The 18,751-nt window shown below is 49.5% G+C and overlaps 1 protein-coding gene across 2 annotated transcripts in view; it reads right to left on the bottom strand.

Moving 5' to 3' along the window:
• Positions 1-18,751, bottom strand: part of RAB6B (RAB6B, member RAS oncogene family) — a 135,270-nt gene that overhangs the window by 48,553 nt on the left and 67,966 nt on the right. For both annotated transcript variants that reach the window (XM_043522537.1, XM_037909415.2), the window contains exon 2: positions 18,349-18,407. In XM_043522537.1, the coding sequence (XP_043378472.1) occupies positions 18,349-18,407 (59 nt within the window). The remainder of the gene's footprint in view (positions 1-18,348; positions 18,408-18,751) is intronic.

The raw sequence follows: 18,751 nt of genomic DNA, 5'->3' as shown, positions 1-18,751 counted from the left end.
ATCACTTTATAAGTCTTCACAGTCTGCTTTGTACTTAACTATCTTGAGTAGTTTTGTATCATCTGCAAATTTTGCCACCTCACTGTTTACCCCTTTTTCCAGATCATTTATGAATATGTTGAATAGAACTGGTCATATTGGGTTGCATTAGTAGGAGCATTGCCAGCAGATTGAGGGAAGTTATTATTCCCTTCTATTCAGCACTGGTGAGGCCACATCTGGAGTATTGTGTCCAGTTTGGGGCACCCCACTACAGAAAGGATGTGGACAAATTGGAGAGAGTGCAGTGGAGGGCAACGAAAATGACTGGGGGCTGGGGCACATGACGTGAGGAGAGGCTGAGAGAACTGGGCTTGTTTAGTCTGTAGAAGAGAAGATTGAGGGGTTCCAACTATCTGAAGGGGGGTTCCAAAGAGCATGGAGCTTGGCTTTTCTCAGTGTTGGCAGATGACAGAACAAAGAGCAATGGTCTCAAGTTGCTGTGGGGGAGGTCTAGGTTGGATATTCGGAAACACTATTTCACTAGGAGGGTGGTGAAGCACTGGAATGGGTTACCTAGGGAGGTGGTGGAATCTCCATCCATAGAGGTTTTTAAGGCCCAGCTTGACAAAGCCCTGGCTGGGATGATTTAGTTAGTGTTGCTCCTGCTTTGAGCAGGGGATTGGACTAGATGACCTCCTGAGGTCTCTTCCAACCCTAATCTTCTATGATTTTATGGTCCCAGTACATAGGGGTCACCACTGTTTCCCTCTCCCCATTCTGAAAACTGACCATTTATTCCTATTCTTTGTTTCCTATCTTTTAACCAGTTACCAATCCATGAGAGAGCCTTTCCTCTTATCCATGACAGCTTACTTTGCTTAAAAGCCTCTGGTGAGGGACCTTGTCAAAGGCTTTCTGAAAATCTAAGTACACTATATACACTGGATCTCCATTGTCCACATGCTTGTTGACACCCTCAAAGAATTCTAGTAGATTTATGAGGCATGGTTTCCCTTTACAAAAACCATGTTGGCTCTTCCCCAACAAATTATGTTCATCTATGTATCTGACAATTTTGTTCTTTACTATAGTTTCAACCAGTTTGCCCAGTACTGAAGTCAGGCTTACTGGCCTGTAATTGCTGGGGTCACCTCTGGAGCCCTTTTTAAAAATTGGTGTCACATTAGCTATCCTCCAGTCATTTGGTACAGAAGCTGATTTAAACGATTGGTTACAAACTACAGTTAGTAGTTCTGCAATTCACATTTGAGTTCATTCAGAACTCTTGGGTAAATACCATCTGGTCCTGGTGATTTATTACTATTTAGTTTATCAATTTGTTCCAAAACCTCCTCTAATGACACCTCAATCTGGGACAGTTCCTCAGATTTGTCACCTAAAAAGAATGACTCAGGTTTGGGAATCTCCCTCACATCCTCAGCCGTGAAGACTGATGCAAAGAATTCATTTAGTTTCTCTGCAATGGCCATATTGTCCTTGAGAGCTCCTTTAGCATCTCGATTGTCCAGGGGTCTCATTGGTTGTTTAGCAAGCTTTCTTCTTCTGATGTACTTAACAAAAAAAATTTTTGCTATTACTTTTTGAGTCTTTGGCTAGTTGTTCCTCAAATTCTTTTTTGGCCTTCCTAATTATATTTTTACAGTTCATTTGCCAGTGTTTATGTTCCTTTCTATTTTCCTCACTAGGATTTAACTTTCACTTTTGGCACTGTACCTTTTAATTTCTGTTTAACTAACTTCCTCATTTTTGTGTAGTCCCCCTTTCTGAAATTAAATGCTACGGTGTTGGGCTGCTGTGATGTTTTCCCTGTCACAGGGATGTTAAATTTAATTACATTATGGTCACTATTACCATATTCACCTCTTGGATCTAATCCTGTGCTTCACTTAGGACTAATTCAAGAATTGCCTCTCCTTTTGTGGGTTCCAGGACTAGCTGCTCCAAGAAGCAGTCATTTAAGGTGTCAAGAAACTTTATCTCTGCATCCCATCTGAGGTGACAGGTACCCAGTCAATATGGGGATAGTTGAAATCCCCCAGTGTGATTGAGTTTTTATTTTTATAGCCTCTCTAATCTCCCTGAGCATAGTCACTATCACCATCCTGGTCAAGTGGTCAGTAATATATCCCTACTGCTATATTCTTATTATTAGAGCATGGAATTACTACCCCGAGGTGTATGGCACCAAATAAAGTAGCCTCTACTGTGAAGAACTCACTCTGTGAAGGCACAAAAGGACACAGTTCTATACAGAAAACACCCATATGGCAGCATCGCATACATACAGTAGATGGGGAAGGGCGAACAGACAAACTTCCTCTAATTCACTGTTGTGAACTGCACTCTGAGTCTATATCTGGCTGTATAAATGACATAACACTGAATTTAAATCCTGATCACAGAAAGCTCTTTTCTCTTTAAAATACAAATCATTTGATGATAGCCAGGTTCCAATTAGTTTCCTGACCCCGTCTACCACGTCTGGGCCCACTTCCTTTGACACAAAAGCCTTCCCACCACAACTGTACAAGTGCTGGTGTTGGACTGAAAATGTTCCCATGTGCATAGTTCGTGGATGATGGCAAAGCAGGGGCGCCAGAACAGAGACCAGGGAGCCATGTCCCCCCACGTTTTACTGGTCGTAAGGGCAAGCAATGGGGGGAAGGGGTGGAGAGGAGGGAGCAGGGGATAGAGTCTTCGGGGGAAGAGGAAGCTCAGGAGTGGGGCCTCGGGTGAAGGGTAGGGTGACCAGGTGTCTGGTTTTTTACCAGAACACCCTGTCAAAAAGGGACCCTGGGAACTCGGGTCAGCACCAGCACTAAGGCAGGCTAGTCGCTACCTATCCTGGCTGGCACTGCGCTGTTCTCCGGAAGCAGCCAGCAGGTCTCGCTTCTAGGTGGGGGAGCCATGGGGCTCCGCGTGCTGCCCCCACCCCAAGCACCGGCTCTGCACTCCCATTGGCCAGGAACTAGCCAATGGGAGCTGAGGGGGGGACAGTGCCAGTGGGCGGGAGCAGCGCCTGAAGCCTCCTGGCCCCCCACCTAGAACCCGGACCTGCTGGCCACTTCCAGGGTGCATGCAGCATGGTGCCAGGACAGGCAGACAGCCTGCCTTAGCCCCCCATGCTGTGCCAGAGGTAAGCCCCTGTCCCAATGCAAAGCCCCAACCCCCTGCCCCACCCCTGAGCCCCCCCCAAACACAGAGCACCCTCCTGCACCCCAAACCTCTCATCCCCAGCCCCACCCCAGTGCCCGCACCCCCAGCCCAGGGCCCCCACCCCCTCCTGCACTCCAACCCCCTTCCTCAACTCACAGCCCCCTCCAGCACTCCAAATCCCTTGGCCCCACCCCCCAGCCTGGAGCCCCCTCCTGCACTGCAAACCTTTCATCCCTGGCTCCACCCCAGTGCCTGGACCCCCAGCCCAGAGCCCTCAACCCCTCCCACACCCCAACCCCCTGCCCCAGCCCAGAGCCCCCTCCCACACCCTGAACCCCTCATTTCTGGCCCCACCCCAGAGCCTGCACCCCCAGCTAGAGCCCTCACCCCCTTCCGCACCCCAACCCCCTCCCCCAGCCCAGTGAAAGTGAGTGAGGGTGGGAGACAGCGAGCCACCAAGGGAGGGGGAATGTAGTGAGTGGGGGGCAGGGGCAGGGCTAGGGTGTTTGGTTTTGTGTGACTAGATAGTTGGCAACCCTAGTGAAGGGTTGGTGTGAAGGCAGGGCCTCGGGGGTGGAACTGGACAGGAAGAGGCGGTGGAGCGGGCACGGGAAGAGGTAGAATGGGAGTGAAGTCGCGGTAGGAAGAGGTGGAGTGGGGGCAGGGCCTGGGGATGAGGGGGGTTGAGCACTCTCGGGGAAAGGAGAAAGCTGGTGCCTCTGATTCTGAGCCCCTTCATTGCTCCTCCCCCCTTTAAATTCTTGATAGGGGATGAAGTGGGATTTAAGAGATAAAAGCAATGGAGCCAGTCAAGTGATTAGCTGTATATCTGACCATCCCCCCTCCCCCCCCCTCGGAGAGGCAAGTAACCTAGTTTCAATGCTCTGAAGCTCAGAGGCACTTAAATATATATCACTTAAGCACTGCTGCTGACTTGAGAACAAAGGGGGTGGGGGTGGAGAGGCAGGGCCGGGGATGAGGAGAGCTGGACAAAGCAATTATATCCCTCCAACATGCTGGTGTGGGGGGGAAGGGAGAGAGGGGGTGAGAGAGAAGGCTGGAGAGAGGCAGTGACAAGCCCCCGGAAAGAGGAACACTAGACCGCACCTTGGACACTACTGCTGCTGCAGAGTGCAGAGCATGAGGCACTGGAAGATGGCGTGAAAGGACAGGGAACGAGATCAGAGTGATGCACATAGGTCAGAATGAGGACCCGAGTCTGGGGATGCCCAGAGGGCACGTTAGGTGGCAAGACCCATTGCCAGACAGCCCCGAGTACCTAGCAGGCTGGTGCAGCACAGTGCAGTCCCCTTAACGGAGAGGTGAGAGAATGGTTCAGGGATCATTCCTGTGGCTGGAGCCTCCTAGGACGTGGAACATGTTACGCTGCGGGATGGGCACCTCAACTTAATGAACTGCTTTTAAAACTAGGCATCCTGCAGAGCATGACAAATGGGAGTCATGTGAGCAGGGCTACCTCAGTTCTGGTGGAACAGAGAAGCAGGCCAACAGGAACCTGTGCATTAAGGATTGTGGGTAGGCTGCCCATCACCCACACTCTTCAAATGGAGTGGTCAGCCCATTTCTCTAGTGTTTGGAGACGCTGGAATGGACTGTGCCTAATCTCTTCCCTGGCAGTCATCCTATTTTGGGGACAAGTTGGGGAGTGTCATTTATCAGGAGGCGGATTCAGTTGACTCACTAGAAGGCTGTAGTGGTCCCATCCTAGATAGAAATGTAGGGCTGGAAGGGGCCTCAAGAGGTCATCTGGTCCCTCCCCCAGGCTGAGGCAGGATTAAGGATAGCTCCCTGACAGGTGATAACTATGGCTGCAACCAGCCTCCATCACAGAGCCCCACTTTAGCACATCTGTAGTTTTTGGTTTGAAAATTCAGGCCCTTAGAATGGGAAACACTCATGCAAACCTAAACAATGCTGTTGTCATGATTTATGCCCCCCCAACCATGATTATACCTCCTCATATAGATGAGCCAGTCTAGGAGAGCATGAGTCCTGTAAGCCAGTATAAATAATTTTACACTGGATGCTTTCCTTTGGAAGAAATCAAAATGAATTGTGATGTATTTATGCACAAGTACAGAATGGGGGAGAACTGGCTTGGCAGCAGCACTGCTGAGAAGGATCTGGGAGTTGTGGTGGATCACAACCTTGAAATGAGTCAACACTGTGATACTGCTGCAAAAAAAGCAAATGCAATTTTAAGTTGCATTAACGGCGGCATAGCATGCAAATCACGGGAGGTGATAGTACTGCTCTACTCAGCGCTGGTTAGGCCTCAGCTGGAGTAGTGTGTCCAATTTTGGTCACCAATGCATAGAAAGGATGTAGAGAAACTGGAAAGGATCCAGAGGCGAGCAACAAAGATGATCAAACGGATGGAATGCAAGCCATATGGGCAAAGTCTGAAGGAACGGGGTATGTTTAGTTTGGAAAAGAGGAGATTGCCAAGGGACATGATCGCGGTCATCAAATAATTCAAAGGCTGCCATAAAAAAGATAGAGAAAAGTTGTTCTCTCTTGCCACAGAGGGCTGGACAAGAGGCAATGGGTTCAAACTACAGCACAGCAGATTTAGATTGAATCTCAGAGAAAACTTCCTAACTGTAAGAACAGTAGGGCAATGGAACAGATGACTAGGGAGGTTGTGGAAGCTCCTTCACTGGAAGTTTTCAAAAGGAGGCTGGATAGCCACTTGTCTTGGATGGTTTAGACCCAACAAATCCTGCATCTTGGCAGGGAGTTAGACTAGATGATCCTTGCGGTCCCTTCTAACCCTATGGGTCTATGATCGGAGTGCTTGTCACAGCGCTCACCAAACAGTCCACACAAGCCATGTGTCAGCAGCTGTAAATGGACTGGTGCTGGGTCTGTTGGGTTGGGCCATTTTGTGATAGCACTCCCCCTCTGAGAATCAAGTTGGACACCCAAATATCACTAGCTGATTTTGAAAAGGGAGGCCTTCCTGTGTTTGTTAGTATAAGTGAATGTGATTTATCAGCTGGCATTAAAGAGAACTGGCACCCATGTGGCCAGCCCCGCTTTGAGAACTGCTGTCACCAATAGAAACAGGTCAGTTAACATGGACGGTGTCTGCTGTTCAGCCTGAGCATAAGAGTCCACAGCCACAGAAATGCAAGCTCTCGTATGACAAGTACAAGACTGAATGAGAAGTCCAGATCCATCAGTTCAGGCCTAGCTGCAGCAGCTGTAATTGTCTTAGCGCAAGGCACCAAAAAAGAAACAACAGAAGAATAGTGTGTGAAATGGGGAACTTTAGGTAATTTGACCATTTGCTAAACCTTAGAGAAAACGTTCCTTCCCCTTGTCCTACATTCTGAAGGCCGTGTCTCTCCAATCACCTACTACAGGGATGCAGGATGTGAACAGTATGGGGCTGCAGCCAGCCAATCATGGAGGCTGGCATTTAGAAAGGAGCCTAAGGGCTTATCTACATGGGGACACTCAGGAAAGTTAATCTAAATTAACTGTCCAAGTGGATTAGTTGAACCTCGTTAAACCCCAGTGTGAACACTAATTCAGAATTAAAGTGGCCTGAAGTTGATTTAGCTTAATTGACTTCCAAAGTGAACTAAACTAAATCGAATTAAGGCCTCTTTAATTCTGAATCAGAGCACCCACCCAGGGGTTTAATGTGGTTTTACAAATCCACTTTCAATTCACATGGTTCATCAATTTGGATAAACTTACCTGCGTGTCCCTGGGTAGACAAGAACTATGAGTACCTAACTCCCTTAGGTGCCTTTGGAAAGTCCCAACCAGAGGTTCTGAGCCCTGGTCTACACTAGGACTTTAGGTCGAATTTAGCAGCGTTAAATCGATGTAAACCTGCACCCGTCCACACGATGAAGCCCTTCATTTCGACTTAAAGGGCTCTTAAAATCGATTTCCGTACTCCACCCCTGACAAGTGGATTAGCGCTTAAATCGGCCTTGCCGGGTCGAATTTGGGGTACTGTGGACACAATTCGACAGTATTGGCCTCCGGGAGCTATCCCAGAATGCTCCATTGTGACCACTCTGGACAGCACTCTCAACTCAGATGCACTGGCCAGGTAGACAGGAAAAGAACTTCGAACTTTTGAATCTCATATCCTGTTTGGCCAGCGTGGCAAGCTGCAGGTGACCACGCAGAGCTCATCAGCAGAGGAGACCATGATGGAGTTCCAGAATCGCAAAAGAGCTCCAGCATGGACTGAACGGGAGGTACAGGATCTGATCGCTGTATGGGGAGAGGAATCCGTGCTATCAGAACTCCGTTCCAGTTTTCGAAATGCCAAAACCTTTGTCAAAATCTCCCAGGGCATGAAGGACAGAGGCCATAACAGGGATACGAAGCAGTGCCGCGTGAAACTTAAGGAGCTGAGGCAAGCCTACCAGAAAACCGGAGGGGCGAATGGCCACTCCGGGTCAGAGCCCAAAACATGCCGCTTCTATGATGAGCTGCATGCCATTTTAGGGGGTTCAGCCACCACTACCCAGCTGTGTTGTTTGACTCCTTCAATGGAGATGGAGGCAACACAGAAGCAGGTTTTGGGGACGAAGAAGATGATGATGATGATGAGGAGGTTGTAGATAGCTCACAGCAAGCAAGTGGAGAAACCGGTTTTCCCGACAGCCAGGAACTGTTTCTCACCCTGGACCTGGAGCCAGTACCCCCCGAACCCACCCAAGGCTGCCTCCTGGACCCGGCAGGCGGAGAAGGGACCTCCGGTGAGTGTACCTTTTAAAATACTATACATGGTTTAAAAGCAAGCATGTGAAAGGATTAATTTGCCCTGGCATTCGCGGCTCACCTGGATGTACTCCCAAAGCCTTTGCAAAAGGTTTCTGGGGAGGGCAGCCTTATTGCATCCTTCATGGTAGGATATTTTTCCACTCCAGGCCAGTAACACGTACTCGGGAATCATTGTACAACAAAGCATTGCAGTGTATGTTTGTTGGCGTTCAAACAACATCCGTTCTTTATCTCTCTGTGTTATCCTCAGGAGAGTGAGATATCATTCATGGTCACCTGGTTGAAATAGGGTGCTTTTCTTCAGGGGACACTCAGAGGAGCCCGTTCCTGCTGGGCTGTTTGCCTGTGGCTAAACAGAAATGTTCCCCGCTGTTAGCCACAGGGAGGGGAGAGGGTTGAGGGGGTAGCCACGTGGTGGGGGGAGGCAAAATGCGACCTTGTAATGAAAGCACATGTGCTATATATGTAATGTTAACAGAAAGGTTTACCCTGAAAGAGTGTAGCCACTGTTTTATAAAATGTGTCTTTTTAAATACCGCTGTCCCTTTTTTTTTCTCCACCAGCTGCATGTGTTTCAATAATCACAGGATCTTCTCCTTCCCAGAGGCTAGTGAAGATTAGAAAGAAAAAAAAACACACTCGTGATGAAATGTTCTCTGAGCTCATGCTGTCCTCCCACACTGACAGAGCACAGACGAATGTGTGGAGGCAAATAATGTCAGAGTGCAGAAAAGCACAAAATGACCGGGAGGAGAGGTGGCGAGCTGAAGAGAGTAAGTGGCGGGCTGAAGAGAGTAAGTGGCGGGCTGAAGACAGGGCTGAAGCTCAAATGTGGCAGCAGCATGATGAGAGGAGGCAGGATTCAATACTGAGGCTGTTGGAGGATCAAACCAGTATGCTCCAGTGTATGGCTGAGCTGCAGCAAAGGCAGCTGGAGCACAGACTGCCACTACAGGCCCTGTGTAACCAACCGCCTTCCTCCCCAAGTTCCATAGCCTCCACACCCAGACGCCCAAGAACGCGGTGGGGGGGCCTCCAGCCAACCAGCCACTCCACCACAGAGGATTGCCCAAAAAAAAAGAAGGCTGGCATTCAATAAATTTTAAAGTTGTAAACTTTTAAAGTGCTGTGCTTAAAGTGCTGTGTGGCATTTTCCTTCCCTCCTCCACCACCCCTCCTGGGCTACCTTGGTAGTCATTCCCCTATTTGTGTGATGAATGAATAAAGAATGCATGAATGTGAAGCAACAATGACTTTATTGCCTCTGCAAGCGGTGATCGAAGGGAGGAGGGGAGGGTGGCTTACAGGGAAGTAGAGTGAACCAAGGGCCGGGGGTTTCATCAAGGAGAAACAAAGAGAACTGTCACACCGTAGCCTGGCCAGTCATGAAACTGGTTTTCAAAGCTTCTCTGATGCGTACCGCGCCCTCCTGTGCTCTTCTAACTGCCCTGGTGTCTGGCTGCGTGTAACCAGCAGCCAGGCGATTTGTCTCAACCTCCCACCCCGCCATAAACATCTCCCCCTTACTCTCACAGATATTGTGGAGCACACAGCAAGCAGTAATAACAGTGAGAATATTGGTTTCGCTGAGGTCTAAGCGAGTCAGTAAACTGCGCCAGCGTGCCTTTAAACGTCCAAATGCACATTCTACCACCATTCTGCACTTGCTCAGCCTGTAGTTGAACAGCTCCTGACTACTGTCCAGGCTGCCTGTGTACGGCTTCATGAGCCATGGCATTAAGGGGTAGGTTGGGTCCCCAAGGATAACTATAGGCATTTCAACATCCCCAACAGTTATTTTCTGGTCTGGGAATAAAGTCCCTTCCTGCAGCTTTTGAAACAGACCAGAGTTCCTGAAGATGCGAGCGTCATGTACCTTTCCTGGCCATCCCACGTTGATGTTGGTGAAACGTCCCTTGTGATCCACCAGAGCTTGCAGCACTATTGAAAAGTACCCCTTGCGGTTTATGTACTCGCCGGCTTGGTGCTCCGGTGCCAAGATAGGGATATGGGTTCCGTCTATGGCCCCACCACAGTTAGGGAATCCCATTGCAGCAAAGCCATCCACTATGACCTGCACATTTCCCAGGGTCACTACCCTTGATATCAGCAGATCTTTGATTGCGTGGGCTACTTGCATCACAGCAGCCCCCACAGTAGATTTGCCCACTCCAAATTGATTCCCAACTGACCGGTAGCTCTCTGGCATTGCAAGCTTCCACAGGGCTATCGCCACTCACTTCTCAACTGTGAGGGCTGCTCTCATCTTGGTATTCATCCGCTTCAGGGCAGGGGAAAGCAAGTCACAAAGTTCCATGAAAGTGCCCTTACGCATGCGAAAGTTTCGCAGCCACTGGGAATCATCCCAGACCTGCAACACTATGCGGTCCCACCAGTCTGTGCTTGTTTCCCGAGCCCAGAATCGGCGTTCCACAGCATGAACCTGCTGCATTAGCACCATGATGCATGCATTGGCAGGGCCCATGCTTTCAGAGAAATCTGTGTCCATGTCCTGATCACTCACGTGACCGCGCTGATGTCGCCTCCTCGCCCGGTATCGCTCTGCCAGGTTCTGGTGCTGCATATACTGCTGGATAATGCACGTGGTGTTTAATGTGCTCCTAATTGCCAAAGTGAGCTGAGCGGCCTCCATGCTTGCCTTGGTATGGTGTCTGCTCAGAAAAAAGACGCGGAACAATTGTCTGCTGTTGCTCTGACGGAGGGAGGGGCGACTGACGACACGGCTTACAGGGTTGGCTTCAGGGAGCTAAAATCAACAAAGGGGGTGGCTTTACATCAAGGAGTATTTCAGGCAGGACTTCACCGAGGGTTCCAATAAGAAATGGTGCACCTAAGTTATTGTTCTTATTGGAACAAGGAGGTTAGTCTGGCCTCTGATTGATACGTGGCTAGATTTACCTCGCTGCACCTTCCCTGTGAGTGACTGCAGTGTGACCTAGAGGAATGAGTCCCCTAGACGGGGGAGGGGGAGAAGCAAATGAGTACAAAACAAATCTGGTCTATTTCTTGTTATGATACACTCCATCTATCTTTTACATCTTTGGCTGGCAGCAGATGGTGCAGAAGGACTGCATGCCATCCACATCTCATGGCTGCCCGGCAGAAGATGATGCAATAGGACTGCTAGCAATCCGTATCGCCTGCCTGCTCACCATAAAATGGTTCAATAGGACTGACTGCAGGACTAAAGAGAATGACATGGTCAAGTCACTCCAAATTTAGTCCCTGCGCCCATGTCTGCCCAGGCGCTCCTGGCCGACGTGGCCAGGAGCACCTCGGACATGACGATGACGGCTACCAGTCGTATTGTATCGTCTGCTGCCACAAGGCAAGGGGTTGCTGCTACTGTGTAGCAATGCAGTACCGCGTCTGCCAGCACCCAGGAGACATACGGTGACGGTTACCTGAGCGGGCTCCATGCTTGCCGTGGTATGGCGTCTGCACAGGTAACTCAGGAAAAAAGGCACGAAACGATTGTCTGCTGTTGCTTTCACGGAGGGAGGGAGGGAACAGGAGCCTGACGATATGTACCCAGAACCACCCACGGCAATGTTTTAGCCCCATCAGGCATTGGGATCTCAACCCAGAATTCCAATGGGCAGCGGAGACTGCGGGAACTGTGGGATAGCCACCCACAGTGCAACGCTCTGGAAGTCTACTCTAGCCTCGGTACTGTGGAAGCACTCCGCCGAGTTAATTCACTTAATGCACTTAGAGCATTTTCTGTGGGGACACACACACTCGAATATATAAAACCGATTTCTAAAAAAACCGACTTCTATAAATTCGACCTAATTTCGTAGTGTAGACATACCCTGAGTGTATTGCCTCAGCTGTCTGACTTGAAGAAGGGAAGACCAGCGAAGCACCTTCCTACCTTCCCTTATTGTTATTTCCTTTGAAATTCCCTATTTCGAATGAAAGGGCAGCTCCGACAGAGGCCATAGTCCAGTGAGGACTGGGCACTGCCCCTTGGGTCCTTCCAAAGTGCACTCCTTGCTCCAGTAGCGGGGAAGGAAAGTTGTTTTGGGGGTGCTGATTCAGCAGACAGCCCAGCTGGTGGGGCAGCAGCAACTGCACCAAGATGATTTTTCAAAACGGCCCAGAAACACATTTTCACAGGCAATCAGAGGAGAGGGTGACTTACCTTTATAACTGCTGCTGGTTTGCAGGGTGGGGCTGGTAAGATGGACCCCACCAGTGGAAGGTGCTGCAGGGCCCAGCAGCCAATGGCAGTTATTCCATCTTCAGTGGTCAGTCCCAGTGCCTCTAAAATTTGCTGAGATTGGCTGACAGGTCACAAGGAAACAGGCCGCCTTCTACTCTCCCTGTGTTTAGCGGCGGGTCGGGTAGCAGCAGGCTCCATCCTTCTTGCTAGGACAGGATTATGAATGGGGCACCAGGGTCTGTTGCTGATGCCAGTCTGAGGGGGATCCTCTTGGACTTTGCACAGAGCAGGCACAATCTCCTAGGTGTGAGGGTGATATTACCGCTGGTATTTCAGCAGTGCCATGAGGCCGCAATCAGGGTCAAGGGCCCCACAAATGCATGGTGAGAGACAGTTCCTGCCCCCAAACGCTTCCAGGCTAAGATGAAGACAGAACATAACAAGTGGGTTCAACACGCAATGAGAACGGAGGAGGAGGAGGGACTTCAAAGGGAATTAGGCACCTAAATGCATGTGAGGATCTGGGGCAGAGTCAGATGCAACTGGATTTCTTTTAGTTCTTCTTTTTCTCTTATTATAAGTTCCGCTGCCTAGTTTCTTTCATAGAATCATAGAATATCAGGGTTGGAAGGCACCTCAGGAGGTCATCTAGTCCAACCCCCTGCTCAAAGCAGGACCAATCCCCAATTTTCCTTGTATTTTGCCTTTGATTTGTTTCTATAGCAGTAAATCTCCACTCTTGCCTGCTTATTGACAATTTTATTCCACTGGATAACAAGGGAAAGTCGCGTATTCAAATGTCCGTATTTCAGCGTTAGCCCATACTCCGTTCCCTTTGTCCAGGTTGTGGGCCACACACTGCCTCCCAGTCATCACAGCTGGCTCTTTCTTGGGAAGGTGTTTGTGTGTATGTGGGAGGCTTCTCCTCCTGCAGCCCTTGCCTCCCCCTGCCCTAAGATTTCCACCCCTCTCCCAGCAAGCAGCCACACAGGGCTCCATCTCCATGTGCTTGGGGAGGGTGAGGGCACTGGGACCCTGCCTCTCCCACTGGTGTCTCTCAGGATGCGCTAGCTGGGACTTCCTGCCCCCTGCTGCTCTCCGAGTCCTTCGAGGTGCACAGGTGCACCCTGGAAAGGGGCTGGGGCTCAGCTCCCATGTGCTCAGGCAGGGACGGGGGAGAGGGTGATGATATCATTATTTCACGGGATCACCGCTATGGGCATTAATGAGTGTGGGGGGTGTTTAGAGCTCACTTGTCTGCGGAGGTTGAGAAAGGGGGACAAAGGCCTTTCCCAGAAAATCAGATATCAACCCACCTTGCCTTGGATTTAGTGCTTGTGGGGAGGTGTGGGGCTCCTGCATGCAATAGTGGCTGCAGGCTTTGGGATTACAAAGGCCCATAAAGGCCTGGGTTGGCATGAGACAGGCTCCAGATCAGCAGTTTATTCTGGATGTAAACATCAAAAGGAAACCAGCCTGGGGGAAGCTGTTGTCCTCACCCCTCTCACTGCTGCCGGGATGGATCACTTTTAGGAACGATCCTGCCTGTTGTTAAACTTGCAGCCACTTGGATATAAATCAAATGCTTGGGCCCATCACTGGCACTTGCCGCCACTGGCAATGTGGTGAATTGCCGTGGAACTGGTGGGAATGGCTGACCAGCAAACATTACCATTGGCAGCCATCTTGGAGTAGGCAAGGGCATTTTGGAAGTGCTGCGTGCCTTGGTAACTGTTATCCTTCCTTTACCCACAGTGCTTTGCAGTGTGAAACTAACTGTACTTCTCTCCCTAATTGGGACAGTCAGAAGAGAAGTAGAAGTCACCAAACTATTTAACTCGGGACAGCAGCAATCAAATATTTACCAAGCAGAGCTATTGCTTGTGTTTGCAGAATCCAGCATGGCCTTAATGGACGTGAGGGAGCCTTTAATACACAAATTAATACAGCCTGTTCAGACTATGCCTCTCTTTTGATGTATTATTTAATTGCTTGTAAAAGGTGAAAGAGCTGTTTGTTCACCTCAATCAATTGCAACACTGATTAGATCAGGTGGCCCTGGGATCCCAACATCACTGAGGAAATGGCTGCCAAATGTCACTAGTCCTTTTTATCTCAATTAAAAGGCATAACCTCTTTCAAACTACATGTTGTGAGCATACTGGCTCTTGGCCCCACTGGGAACCCCTTCTAATCTGAGGAGGTGAAGGGGTGCCCTCCAGGTCAGGGATTAAGAACAATCAGCAAAGAAGGGAGGGAAGTGGGGACTCAGCAAATATGAACAGTGACGTCCTGTGATGCACTGTACCTCAAGACAGTGCCCTGTAACTCCCACAGTCACTCACCACTTGTATATGGTTCTGATATTTTGTACAAAAAATGCCTTGTAAGGTCATGATCTGATGAAACTCATTGTTCTGTCCAAATATGTATATCATTATTGTATATAGAGTTAAGAGATTTTGGTATATGGTTGTTATTGAAATAGGTTGTGAGTCTCAAACGAGATGACTCACACCCAGTGACCAGCCATTGACCAGCAGGGGAATTGTAAACAAGAGACATACAATTCAATAAAAGCACTTGCTCCAGCTACACACAATGGCACTTGCTTAACTCTGTGACTCCGGAAGGCCTTGGGACATGTGATGCTTGACTCCATGTTTGAGCCAGTATTTTTCCAGGCACATGAACTGAGGGTATGAAATAAAGGACAGTGGCACCATGAGATTCTCTCCTCCCCCACCCATTCTGAAGGCAACATGAAATTTTGGAAGAAAAAGACACTGAACTGGGGAGATTGGTCCCAGGCTAAGCAGAGAATTCTGCCTGTGTATTAAAATCTGTGAACTGCTTACAATGCTTAGTGGGGTGAGAAAAACTGCTTGATTCAACTCTTGCTTGGTATGACAAAGTTTAAAATTTAGAATGCGTGTTTACTTTTTATTTCTTATGTAACATTCTCTGACCTTTATCCCTACCTCTTATAATCACTTAAAATCTATCTTTCTGTAGTTAATAAACGTATTTTAATCTGAACCAGTGAGTTTGTCCTAAGTGCTTGAGGGATCTGCTTAGGTTACAAAGGCTGGTGCATGTCCACTATCCTCTAATGAAGTAGCAAACTAATTAATGAGCTTGCATTGTTCAAGAGAAGGTCTTGAGCAGTGTAAAATTCGTACATTCCTGGGGTGCAAGGCTGGGGGGATTTGCTGGTGTTTCCCTGTGTATAATTCATGAGTGGCTTAGAGAGCATTCATGCAATTTAGCTTGGTGTGTCTCTGCATGTTGTTGGATGAGTGATAACAGCACCTGGAAGGGTCTGCTGCTTGTCACTGGCATAGCATTGTAAGAGACAGCCCAGGCTAGAGAGTAAAGGCAGCATAGCGGTCCCACAGTTCCAGGTTGTACCCAGGGGTCTGTCACACTTCCCCTCTGGTTTCTTTGCTTCAGCATCCTCCCTTCTCTTCTGCACAGGGAGACTTCTCCAGACACTCAGCAATCCTGCTCCCGAACACAGTCCCATAGATACAGCAGTTCTTGCCCCTCAGAGCCCCAGGTCAATAAATGCCATTTAGGAAATGTCTGTTCTCTTCATTAGCACAGGGAAACTGGGCTCGGTACAGGATCCTGTCACTTGGCATTGGGTGGCTGTTATTTTATGTACAGATCTTAACCCAGCGTGGTTCACAGTGGACCAACCAGCAACTGAGAGAACACAGAGGACAGAATCCTCAGAGGGGCTGGACCCACCTTCAGTGCAGTTCCAAGCCACCTTTCCGCTCCCTTGATCCTGGGGTAGGGTGGGGACCAGACTGGCCCCTGGCATAGCACAGATTAACTACAGGACCAATGATGGCTGGAGCACCACCTGGGGGATTCCATGACCCCAAGGGAACCCCCAGCTGCTCCGGACTCCAGGCAGCTTTCCAGCTGCACTGTGCTACCTGGATTGCTCTGGTTCTTCCAGATAGTTCCTTCAGTCCAGCTGCAGGGCTTCCCCACCTCTTGGGCAGCTCTGCGACATCTAACACCTATGTTCTGCTCCTTAAGGGCTCTCCAGCTGTTCCTGGGTTGATTGCTTCTCTGCCCTGACTGACTCCCTTTGGGTTAGGCCATGCTAGTCGTCTGGGGCCAGCATCTGCTCTCCTTGTGCAATGACCATCACTGCAGCTGACACACTGGGGATCAAACCAGGGACCCTCTGAGCAAAATGGGTGACACTCCCACTCCACATAGCAGCAGCTGTGCTGTGAAGGCAGGCCCTACCTCTGGAAACCTGGCTGGGGATAGACAGGCAGCTGACCTCTGAGCACGAGCTGGCTGGAGGGCTAGCAGGAAATCTTGTCCCTGCTGCCAGCTCTTCTGCAAATGGGGCTGAAGGATGCCACTTGAGATAGGACAACACAGATACTTCAGCGGCAAGCCAAGGAGCAGCTGGAGCATGTGGCTCCTGCGAGCCTTCCCCAGACATACCAACCAGCTACAGCCAAAGGGCAGGAGCTGCTGTACCTGGTCTGCCGAGGCCATTTGTAACTGAGTGAGGTACATCTGCTCCCACTGACTGTTCTTTGCAATGACACTGAGGTCCTGTCCAGTCAGGGCGCTGGGAGAGAGCTGGGTATTGGAGCAATTGCTGGGCGACTTCCTGCCTCCTCAGAGGGTGTCAGAGGTCAGACCAACCTAGCAAAGTAGGGAGACCCCACCACAAGGACCTGAGTCTCTCCTGCATATGCAAAGGAGCCGGGCTCTCTCGCTGGGGCAGCAACAGAGAGGCTCGCTCTGTGGATCAGGCACAGAGGGAGACGTGTGATGCACACTGACCCAGTGAGTTACACGCATGCTGAGCAGTCCCATTGACTTCCGCGGAGAACCCATGGAGAACAGTACCGGTCACCACGAGTGGGGCACCAGAGTCTGGCCCCTCGCAAGAGCTGTCCACGATTTCATCACCATCAATGGCACAGTCACTCCTCCCTAACAAAGGTGAACCCTCCATTTCAGGGCCAAGATACCTTGGCAAAGTGCACAATCAGGGCAGCTCGCACCTGCATACTCAGAGAAGGAGGAGACCTACAGACAGGAAAATGCCTCTGATGGGGTTCACATGCAGATGGGGCTTTCAGGCCATGCATTGCTTGAAAGGTCACATTTTGGCTCCTCTGCAATGGAAGCTGCTAGCAGACACACATTGTGATCGATACCATTCTCTCGCAGCTAAACTACATTTCATATAGCTTGGGTCAACCGCTTGCCCCAAGGGCAAATCCCTCCTGAGAGAAACAAACCCAGGAAAGGTGGAGATGCCAGTGAAAGGGGAAGTCTAGATTGAGTTACAAATTATTCACTGGCCCCAGGGGGATGTTGTTCAATGCACAAGAAAAGGAAATAAAGGCTGAGAAATCCCTTTGCCTGAATGCACAATGAAAGGAAAGAGAAACCCAATCTGTCTTTGGGGTCCCAAGCTAATTCAGGAAGGCTCTAGTGGAAAAGCAGAGTTAGGATATGAAGAACTTAGTCCTGATTCTCCTCAGCTTTACACTGACTTCAGTGGAGTTACTCCTAATTTACACCAAAGCAAGAAGAGAATCATGCCCCCTGCATTTTGGCAACAGCATCAGTGTAGAACTTGGAAAGTCTGAGGCGATCACACAGTTTACTTCTCATTACACACCTAGAACTCAAAACAATCCCTGTGAAATTACAGACACTATCTGCATAAATTAGAGAACTCCACAAAACGTATAGACTGACTATGTCATGATGGTTGCAAAATGCGCCAATGCCAGCTACTGCGGAGAATGGGGAATGTAAAGAGTAGCCCAAGTGCATGTACGTCATTCACCACTGGAAAGCCTGTTGGTAGCCAGTTTGCAACACAAGTGCATGTGCTCACACCACTACACCCATTTTGGGTTGCTAGGCAGAAGCGTTCCCCAGCAGACCCTGCTGATTTCATTCATGCACAAAGAATTGGATGCAAATATGTAGGCGCCATTGAAAATAAACAGCGCTATAGTCTAGATCTCAGTGTCGGGCTATGCGAGGAGTCATAAGTGGGCCGTGTTCACATGTCCATTTCCCACCTCTGAAGAAAGAGAGCTTATTTCTGCTCCGAAGTGGGTCCGACGCTGTGCACAGAACATGACTGGGGATTGACAGGGAGTAGGCGGTGCACTGGGGTTACTGTCACTCCAGATCCAGAAATGGAAAAAGGGTCTCACCTGATACGTGTTGTCAAAACTGTCGTACATAAACCTTGTGATCAGGGATGTCTTCCCAACTGCAAGAGAAGAAGGAACAAGGGATTAGGTGTAGAAGTTCACAGTCAGGCCCTTCACTTTCTTTTAAAGATTACAGACAAAAAGGAGACAAGAAAAGCTCATGCTAACCCCAGGCATCTCCCTGTACACTCCCCTGTACACAGCAGAGAGCAACCCACTGACTGATAAGAATATTCCTGTGGGTCAAGGGGCGTAGGCCTGGGCCCATTATTCTTCTGCTTTACATTCTTAGGGGGAAGTAAAACAGAGCATCCCTTTAAAGTCATACAGCTCTCAATACCCGTCCATGGGCAGAGGGGGGTCACAGAATTTGTGAATATAAAGGCTGGTTTGGGGACAGTGG

This window comes from Chelonia mydas, chromosome 9 (genome assembly GCF_015237465.2).
Source record: "Chelonia mydas isolate rCheMyd1 chromosome 9, rCheMyd1.pri.v2, whole genome shotgun sequence".
In the NCBI taxonomy this organism is placed as follows: domain Eukaryota; kingdom Metazoa; phylum Chordata; order Testudines; family Cheloniidae; genus Chelonia; species Chelonia mydas.
The sequence above is the reverse complement of the archived record's forward strand: the minus strand, read 5'-3'. Positions and strand labels throughout refer to the sequence as shown.